The 10,883-nt window shown below is 42.3% G+C and overlaps 1 protein-coding gene across 1 annotated transcript; it reads left to right on the top strand.

Annotated features, from left to right (window-relative positions):
* Positions 1–1,532: 1,532 nt before the first annotated feature.
* LOC136461539 (uncharacterized) lies at positions 1,533–2,699 on the top strand. Its single transcript, XM_066460812.1, has one exon. It carries the CDS (start codon positions 1,533–1,535, stop codon positions 2,697–2,699), a length of 1,167 nt encoding a protein of 388 aa, XP_066316909.1.
* Positions 2,700–10,883: the final 8,184 nt, after the last annotated feature.

Below are 10,883 nucleotides of genomic sequence, written 5' to 3' on the forward strand. Positions count from 1 at the left end.
TAGAGATGATTTTCTTTTTATTTGAAAGAATATAGAGACGATTTTTTAACGCAACCGTCCCTGGAAAGATAATTTTTAGGGGTTGATTCCTTAACAAAACTGCCACTAGAAATGTGTTTGCAGAATTGCAGGGGTGGTTGAAAGCCCGACACTACATGGGTTGGATCTTTACGATCGATGGTGTAGTGTCGGTTTTAGAAACCGCCACTAAAAATCGTTTTTTATCGCCTCTAGAAATTGTTTTTATTGCAGTGTCAATTTATCCTGCATTGTGCAGTTGCAAATTCCAATCAGATCAATTTTTGGTCAAGGCCACGTCAGGATACAAATGAGTATTTTTTTAGGAAATAGGTCCCTCTGTGTGTGGGTGGGGGTGGGGGGTAACTATACACAGGGTAAGTCTATGCACAAAGCAACACCAAATCACTAACCGACAGCCGATCAACGCAACGCCTACATACATGCTGAATCGGCCACCAGTACCACGCACACCGCATGCGCGGGCACCGGGCGGTGAAGCTCTCACATCCTGACTAAAGTTTCATTTTTTTTTTATTTTGACTTGTCCAAAACTTATTTCAGACTAATATTGGACATCTAAGTAGTTTCAAATGCAAAAGTTATCCACTATAAAGGTATAGGTCTTTTTTATCATTACAATTTTGTAAAATAATTGCTCCTATTTCTTGTCAAACATGCAAAATAACACTTTGCGTGATGCATGCAAGTACTACCCTAGAGTTATTCTCAACCTTAAAAACATGGCGTAGACACAGACGTACATGCATACTCATATGAGCACCTCACGTAGTAATTTTGTGTGATGGATGCCTGCTCGTCATCCCAGAACTTTTCTCCAATACTTGAAATTTTTTCCAGATGAATCTTTTTTGCATATAATTCAGGTTATTTGAAATTCTGTTTCCATGTGATGTAGACAGGGCCTTCCAGCTGTCTCCTCTTATATTAGTGCCTGTAACAGTCTACTGTACACACAAGTCATCAACTCAATTTTCCAATTCATTCATTTGATTATGGAAATGTATAAATATGTTTTCCTAGTAGAAAACAAAGCAAAAAACGATGGTTTAGGAGTCAACAACAGCAGTACAACACCTACTTACGTATCACCAGGAAATTAATATTTATATTTGGTGACGGTTAATATTTACTTCCTGGCTTTTGCATGCAGCAATTTATATTAATTAATGAGTAGAGAAGCTGTCATGCCATGGATGCATATCTCTTTGCTGGCACTAAAACTCCCATATAATAATCATATAGGAGTAGTATTATATCCTTATAGCAGAACCAGGAATGCCCCAGAAAAGATTTTCATAATAAATGGTAGTGCCCGGCACAGCACAGGGTTGCATTTTCAATTCAAATGAGCAGCAATAATCAAAGAGCATCCCTCCCAGCAGGCAGCCGTTTCATTTTACCTGCTTCTTGCCCTTTTTAGCCGCTAGCTATCCTGGCCACACCAACACAAGCGGCATAGAGCCATAGACGACGCATCCGCATTCCGCAGTATGGGTTCCTCCATGAGCACGGCGCATTCGATGGAGCACGTCCCGGACGACGCCCTCGGCGAGGTTCTCGTCCGCGTCCCACCTCACCCCGCCACCCTCGCGCGTGCCTCGCTCGCCTGCAAGGGCCTGCACCGCTTCATCAGCGGTGCCAAGTTCCACCGCACTTTCCAGGCGCACCACAATAGCACGCCGCCACCCCTGCTGGGCTTCTTCCATGACGACCAAAGCCTCCCCAACAACTTCCTCCCCATCGGGGACTCGCCGGACCGTGTCTCTGCCGCGGCGTTCGACCCCAAGGAGGACCACGGCTGGCGCTTGGTGGACAGCCGCCACGGCCGGGTCCTCCTCCAAAGCCCCGACAGGGCACGCTTCCTCGTCTGGGACCCCGCGGCTGGACGCCGGCGGTACATCGACGCGCCGCCGGCGATGCAGCACGCGGACCACTTCATGTTGAGGTTCAACAACGCCGCCGTGGTCTGCAGCTGCGCCGCCCCGGGGCACGTGGACCACCACAGCGACTGCCACGACTGCCCGTTCAGCGTCGTGTTCGTCGCGGCCCCTGACGCGGGAACCACGGTGGCCTACCTCTACTCCTCGGAGCTGGGGCTCTGGAACGAGGTGGCCTCCGCTGACTTGTCGAGCAGCTTGTGGTTACGCATCAGCGACAGACCGGTCGCTCTGGTGCGGAACGTGCTGTACTGGACACTGGTCCACGAAACCTCGTGGCTGCAGAGCAGCATCCTCGCCTTCGACCTGCAGACGCACAGGTTGTACCTGATCGAGCAGCCAGTTTACATTTTCGATGCCGAGCAAGAAAACGTGCAGGTGATGGAGACGGAGGACGGCCTGCTAGGGCTGGTCGCCGCATGCGGCTTTAGTCTCCAGCTCTGGGTGCTCCGTGAGTACAATGGCCGTGGCACCGAGCGGTGGAGCATGCCCAATCAGATTGACTTGTATGACTTGGCTCTGGGTCCCATGGACTCCACAGATCAGTTCGACATGGTCTGGATCCTGAGTGTGGAAGGCTGCAGGGTCGTTTTCGTGCGCACTGAAGGTGGGATCTTTGAGGTGGATCTCTGGACTGAGGTGCCCAACAGGAGGATCTGCGATGCCTACGACATTCAAGCTTTCTATCCCTACAAAAGCTTTTACTATCGAGGTACCTAGTACTATATATGAATAATCCATGCATCACTCTCCATTCATTTCGTTGTGTCATGAAATATATATATGATGCTTCTAATTTATATTTCATAACTGAACCCTTTCCTGCGATGTTGAATTTCTGAAATTGGTACAACAGCCAGGGAAAAACTAGTTCTCCTGCCTGTACAAGTTAGCATGTTATTACAGGCAACTCCAGCGGCCAGGTAAAGTTCGTTTAAATTTACTACTCTGTCCCAAATTATAAGTTATTTTGACTTTTTTATACATCCATTTTGCTATGTATCTAAGTATAATATATGTTTAGATACATAACAAATTAAAAAAAAAAAACTTGGCCTGCGGGGTCATGACCGCCCCCACGGTATTGTGACTAAGAAGAATGTCATCTCACATAGACCATTACAAGTCGTTTTGACTTTTTTTACATCTATTTTGCTATGTATCTAAGTCTAATATATGTCTAGATACATAGCAAATTCAAAAAAAAAAAAACTCGGCCTGCGGGGGTCATGACCGCCCCCCACGGTATTGTGACTAAGAAGAAGGTCTTCTCACATAGACCGAGAAATTTCCAGAACCCCCCGCCCCATCCATACACAGGGAGTCGCCACCCATGAGAAGGTCCATCTCTTAACCTGTACTTTGGCCTGGGGCGAGCGAGGGGATTTTTTTTACCCTTAGCCTAAAATTCGCTCCCATAGGAGTTCGAATTCAGGACCTGGGGGGTGCCACCGGAACTGCTAACCAACTAGACTAACATCCTTTGGCTACATAGCAAATTCTATGTAACAAAAAAAAGTCAAAGCGACTTATAATTTAGAACGGGGGAGTATGTTCTGTACTTCCAATTGTTGTTTCTGATCCCCAGCTTGACTTGCAGTACGTGGTCATGTTTATCATAGAGTTCATATAAATTTATCATAGAGTTCTCCTGCAGATATTGGTTAGCATACATATATTACAGACAATTCCAGTAGAAAATTCCAGTAAATTTATACCAGGGAGAACTGGTACAAATTTACGCTGCTTCTGTACTTCGGTTCATTGTTCCTCATCTTGACTTGCCAGCGAAACTGAAATATCTAAATCTTTGGGTGATGAAATATATGATGCTTTTATTTCGTATATTTCTGTAATTAGTTTAGATTATGCGGGGGAAAACCAGTTCTCCTGTAGGTGCACATGTGAGCATATCTGAGACAATTCCAGAGGGCACGAAGTTTATCCTAGAGTTGTTATAAGTTTACGTTGGTTCGTTACTTCTGTTCATTGTTTCCCCAGTTTATCCGAGAGGAGCCTCTCTAGAGCTTGTTTGTGGATGCACCCCTGAGTGTCGTTTATTCAATGCAGGGAAAGGGATACTTGTCAACACTTTTTTAACACACTACTAATTTGGAACCGAAGAAATGATGCCGTCTCTTTTCTTTTAGTGCCCTATTATCAAAATTTAAACAAAGCTAGGAAATGGTGGCATAACCAAAGGCAAAGCTGAGCTAGATTTAGTGCTCTTTCTTCTCTTGTCCATCAGGTCTCTAAAGATTGCCATGCACAATTAGAATTTTCTTGGGAGCAAAATTTACTGACTAACACACTATTTTATGGTTATAATTAATACGTCAGAGATTGTATTGACAGCGTCACCCAAGGCAAAGCTGAGCTAGATAATTAATTTATGAAATGGTAGTGCACTAATTATATTACAAGTGCGTGACATAGCATTTGGTCAGTTAAAAGGGCACATATCATAGAATATTTCCTTTTGTCAGGAATTACTAGATTACCTCAAGACCTCTTTTTAATGCACTGGCAACTTGTGGGAAGAAATGTTGTCCTACACCGTTGTGTTACTGGTGTTATAAATGATTTATGCTATATATTGAACTCTGTACTTCTTTAGCAGTACGTGGCAAATTATGTAGCATACAGGGCATCCATGGATTTCAGTTGATTGACTTCATTCGATGTTTAAGTTATTCTTGTCTATTTTTAGACAATGAAGTTATTCTATCTTGTATGTAGATCCTACTTTGTTTTAATTAACTCTTCAGAATATGTCACATTACTCACATATTTTGTTTGTGGTGCTCTACACAAATAAAATTATGAGGCTATCATCAGTTGTCGATATCCAACTGATAAAATGTCATAGAATTTCATGGATTTTAAGAAACTGCATATGTGTATAAATTATATATGTGTGTCCATCTCTTAACTTTTGTGTTCTTGTGCTATCTGATGTTTGAATTATCAAATGTGCACAAGCACACAAGAGACAATCTTCATGTTTGTTCAGCATATTCTCCATGTTAACAAATGGATTTTGCATTTTATTCTCTTTCGCATAGTGCATGCGTGAATGATGTCATTTCTAAGATGTGTAAAGTTAGTTGAATTATCACATATTCCTGTTCGCATGTTTATAGTGTATACGCTTGTAGTGAGTTTTCAGTGGTTCTATAGATCAGATGCATAAACTAAATTTCAGTGCTCCCTCTCTGTTTTATAAATACACAACTCTTAATTCATATTGCTAATAATGTAGACTTCAATATTGCAAATGTTGACAAAGTAGATGGATCATATGCATCTATCAAAATTCTGATTTAATTTATTACTTGATCGTCTTTCATGACTGCTCTTAATGCTATTTTTTTTGCCATGGTAGGTACTGGCGGCGCCATAGATGCAGCAAATGGACAGAGCTAGATTGAAAGCTGTTGCAGCTCAGCTCATTCGTCGGCCATATATATGGTGCAATTAAAAGATTCATATAAGCTTATCAGTTTCAATTTCAGAAGTATTGAAAGACTTTCTTTACAGTCAGATATTCACTAGCTTGTTGGCAACATGAGATCTAGTCTTTTATTTTTTGCGAACTGTATTCAGTATGTTCAGTTAATTTTATAACTTGATTTCCCCAATTCTGAAGAAAGGACAACGAATTCAAATTTACCTGGAATATTTGTGCAGTTGATTCACTAGCTAGTTAAATTTCTTATACGCAACTGAAGAGTGCTGCTATCATTGATCTGCCTCCAAATACCTTTCGTCTTGAAAATCCTCTCTATCTCCTCCCAGTTGTCAGCTCTAGTAGCTCGGAAACTCATATGTTGCCCAAAGTCCCAAACATTGTGTTAATGATCAAACTTGATACCTATCTACGAAGCTGGAATATCCTTAGTGGTCAAGATTTTCCTTGTGATGAAATGAAATGGAGCATGGATAACGAGGTAACTACACTTTTTCGACTTCTCTTCGAAATTGACATAATATTGTTTATCATAGTCTACTGAATTGTTAGAGAACTAACTTCAACCGCACTCAATGAGCCAAGCCTAACAAGCCAAACTAAAGTCCAGAGTCATTAAAAATTAGCTTATTTTTTTGAAAGAAAAAAAGGTCAATCAGAACAATTTTGAAATGATCCACCAACCCAGCTCAATGAGCTTTTTGTCCAGCCCAGGTTATTTTATTTTTCCCTTGCGATGCTAATAAACCCCAAAGAAATTGTATATTTCTGAGGTGCTGATGTAAATTGCTAAGGAATATAGAAGTTTCCTGGGTGGTTTCGCTGAATGGCCAAGGAAATTACACATTTCTTTTGGGGCTTTACATAAACCACCATAGACAGTCTATGGGTTTCTTGGGGTGCGCAAATAACTGCCAAGAAAATTAGTTAACCATCTCACGTCTCTCACTAATGTGATCAAGCTAACTGTGTAAATTTAGTGGAAATTTCACACACTTTTGATCTTCCTTTTACACTTTCACCGCTAGAAACAGAGATTTCATGTGGGCAATAATGAGTTTTCTTGATATTTTTAACAAATTGTCGTGCAAAATTTTATTTCGTGAATGTGCTCCGAAAACAAAAGTGGAAATAATTTTTTGTGAAGGTATACAATGAAACTTCATGAAAAAAACTAAACTGACATAACGATTATTTCAAACTCTCATGAAAATACATGTCCTGCCACGAAAACAACATCGGATCCCCGACCTTTTCCATTGGCAACGGACTATTTCCCTTTTCACAGTCTTGTTGGTGCAAAGGAGCCACACAAGCCACATGCTCATTTGACATTTGTGCCAAGAGGTGGTATTAGCCCGCGCAAGCTTTCACTTAGCCCAATGAAGAGATCATGGCAGCACCATACATCCTTTCATAAAAAATACCCCCAAACCCTAACACCTTGTGTTACCGCCCCCTCCATTTGCCAGCCACCACACACGTCAACCCCACATGCCATGGTGTCGCACAGCCCTCGCATGCAGTCCGCCGAGACCTCGCCCCTCTCGCCATCATGAGTTGCCCGTCCCTTGCCCCTCTCATTGTCGCCACTTGCCTCTCACGTTGTCATGACATGCCCCTCTCAACCCCCCCGCTTGCCCACCCCTCGGGCCCACTCAACTCCATTTGCTCCTCGATCCTCGCTGCTAGCAACACACACCGTCACCTAACTCAAATTCACACATTGACGCCCCAAGCCACCCACTTTCATGGGTCTTGTTATCCTAAATATATTGCATCCATGAGGCCAATTCCAAACGTTGGCGCACTACTAGGAATATCCACTTCTATAACAAACAACTTTCATCACCGAAGGAGCCAAATTCGTCGTAATTTCAGTTTTATGATGAATTTATGATGAAAAACGGTTCGTCACAGAAGTCGCGTCATACTTGAACTTCCATGATGGATCCAGCAAATCGTCATAGAAGTGGCTTGATCTGTGACGAAAAACAGATCGTCAAAGAACTATTTTGGCATGCGTGGCAGGCGGCTGCCACGCTGGTGGGTGCTTCCGTTGGAGATGCTTTCCACGTGTACATGCTATAGCTAGTTGCATTGGAGATGGCTTGGGTACGTGTCACCTTGTTATTGCACAACGTGGCCATCTCTGGTTCTTGCACGTTTCAGGTTCTTACTAGACCACGTGTCGGGTCCCTGTTATTCCACATGTCAGTTTTCTTCGGGCACATGTGTCGTGTTGCCGTTGGATCACATGTCACTTCTTCATTGGACCATGTGTTGTATTTTTATTGGTCCACATGTTCGTTTCTTATTTGACCACGCATCACGGTGCTGTCCGTCCACGTGTTGTATTTTTATACGTCCATATGGCTTGATGATTTCCTTCCACGTATCGGATCTTAATAGCCCACGTGTCGTGCCCTGGCCAATTCATGTGTCATGCACTGGATGGTCCATGTGTCGCATTTTTATTTGATCACATGGCCTGTCCTGGTTCTACGCGTGCAGGACAATAATTACATCAGAAAAGTAATTTGAAATCATCACTACTGCACAGATTGACTACATAATTATTCAACCTGGCAATCAAATACTAACAGTTAACATTTCACATGTCGGTAGGAAGCCACTAACAGAGTATCACCACAACAAACCGTCACATGAGTCCACACAACAGACCATAAATGTTCACCGTATCAAGCCGCAGTGGTTGAAGACTGAGAGTTAATTATTAGGACAGCTTAAGCGCATGACCTGCTCACAGAGCCTATTGTACTCCTCCTATTGTCGTTTCTTGAATTCCTCAAACTCCCTTTTAGACTTTTCTATCTTCCTCTTCAGTTCATCCGCTAGTTCAACGAGGGCAGCAAAAATTTCCTGTTCACCAGCAAGCTATTCCCGAAGCATTATCTCCGTCGATGTCTCTACTCCGGTGGAGCTTGTCAGGATACCAGCATTCTTCAAACAAAGGTTTTTGCCGCTTGCCTAGGAGGGGGGCTAGCCCTAGGAGAGGTAGAGGACCTTGGAAACAACATTAGCACTAGTCATTGGTTGCTGCCCATTAGCAACAGGTTCTGCTTGCATAGCTTCCATAGCTTCCTGTGAAATTCAATCAGTAAAACATTAGGTTACAGATAGTGGAAGAGGACTTCAATTGAAAACCCAAGAGATTAATTCATAACAAGTAATGCATAAGACTTCCTTAGCCTACTATTGATAGAGATTACATAAGCACAATGCATAGGTCTTTTGTAGCCTACTACCGATAGAGATTACATAAGCACAATGTACAGGTACCATATTGATTGGTGTAAAATTGCAACTACAAAATTAAATGATGTTGCCACATTAGGCGCCTGCTGTGTTTTCTTCTTTTATGGCAATGTCTTCAATAGATTTCAAGGAAAGTAAATGAAGGTACTTACAACTGCTGCTCTTGTAGCATCGCTCAACCCTTTTTCGTACTGGTATAGAAGTCCTTGAAGACTTTCATAACATTAACATATTCATCAGGTTGACCATATTGTTCATGTCCTGGATCATTATGTTGTTCATCAAGTCCTTGATCGTGTTCTGCGGCCTTCCTCTTGTTCTCCCTCTGTTCACATTGCACATGAGTTTCTGTTTATATTTATACAAAGGCAAGAGTAACAATAAAACACAACCATCACTTACAAATGTTTACAGCTGGACAACATAGGAGCGAGATCCTGCAGACTGGTGGTACTTTACTTTTGCACAATTTCGCTTGTTCGTCTCAGATGTTTCCTATAGCTTCATTTGTATTGACTGCAGAACAAGTAGACCATAGCAAGACTAGATAGGAAATCGATGGGTTCACACACACCTTGTTCTTAGCACTAGACCAAATCTCAATAAGTTTACACCACTATGCATAGTTCATGGACGGGACAGGAGAGGTCGTAGGGATCTGATCAGCAGGGACGCCATTGAAGTAGGTTTGCTTCAACCTATAGCATGCCTACCATACCCTAGACTGTAATATATTTTAGCAAGTTTCTTATGTTGGTGGGTGAGCCTTGTTAATGTCTAGCCTTGACTGCATGCAATAGTGTGAATGAAAAGTAAATCTATTAAAGTTCTTCAAAACAGAGTTGAATGTCAAGAGGGGATACCCATACATACAGTTAGCCTCTCCACAAAATTTTTATAATGGACGGCACCAAAGGGCTTCTTGTAATGTTTCCAATGCATCAAAATTGGTATTGATGCCTGACTACTAAACCTGCCTCTGAGGCAAACTTGATAGCTTGCACTGGATCATGTGGCCTTTTGTCCCCCGCGGTAATAGAGATGGGCATCCTCAATCCTCCTAGTGATTTTCTCATTTTGTCAAGCAAAATTTCATGAGTTCGAGGCCTCAGCTTTCTCGCTCTGCTCAGTAATGGTACTATAAAGTTTTCATACATTCAGATTGTTAGAAAAGTAACATGGATATCAAATAGCTAGTGCGAATTGATTGATAGACATCTGTAAGGTAATACCAACCTAGGCAACTTTCATTGTTCTACGAGTGGAGGAAGACAGGAGTTTTCTCAGAGGGCTCCTCTTTGGCATGGCTATCATCATCTGGCCGTGGGTAGTCTCACAGGGCTAGGTAGGGTGACGTCCCATCAAATGTCTCTAGTCAATTCATGAACTTTGAATTGATCCCTGGGTTTAGGTGTCCATGATGATTGAGAATTATGTTCACTTACTGCTGATACCTCCACCCTTTTGCCAGTGGCAGCCCTCCGAGTACAAACTCCATGAGCAAACTCTCCTGGTCATGTTGAATTCAATTGCTTGGAGTGCCTTCGCCCTAGACTCATGGCAGCGTTGCCTTTTGTCCTGCTGGCAGAACCTCCTCTATGGCTTATTCGACCCGGACACTGAAATTGAAGATACAAACTTAAGCAGCAAGCATGTACAAATTGCATTGCTATCCAAACAGTAAAGCATTGCATTGCTACCTACACCCCACTCTGAACTAAATACAAGATAAAACAAGCACCTCAATTGCTAGGGGTACTAGCTCATCTTCTAAATCTAAATCTGTTTCATCTATATCATCAAGTCCCTCAACTACCTCCCCTGGTTTAGGGATATATTCCAAATCTTAACCATGTTTACCCTTTGTGCTTCACTTTTTTTTCCTTTGGAGACATAGGATTTGAGCCAACACATATTCCAAGTTCTTCCATCTTTCTAGATTACAAAGGCATTTATTAACTAAAGCTTCTACGTAATGTCAACACAACAGAGCAAGAGTATGCAAATAAGCGCCTAATATAACTAGTAACTATAGCTTATATGGAAGTCATTATTCCAATAAAGCGCATGTCAGCTACACTCAACTATAGGAAATATGTAACCCCATCGCTATCTACATATCCTTGGTTCAGCCACTATAGTAGAGCCCACATCAT

The sequence above is a fragment of the Miscanthus floridulus genome, chromosome 1 (genome assembly GCF_019320115.1).
Source record: "Miscanthus floridulus cultivar M001 chromosome 1, ASM1932011v1, whole genome shotgun sequence".
NCBI classification, from domain to species: Eukaryota; Viridiplantae; Streptophyta; class Magnoliopsida; order Poales; family Poaceae; genus Miscanthus; species Miscanthus floridulus.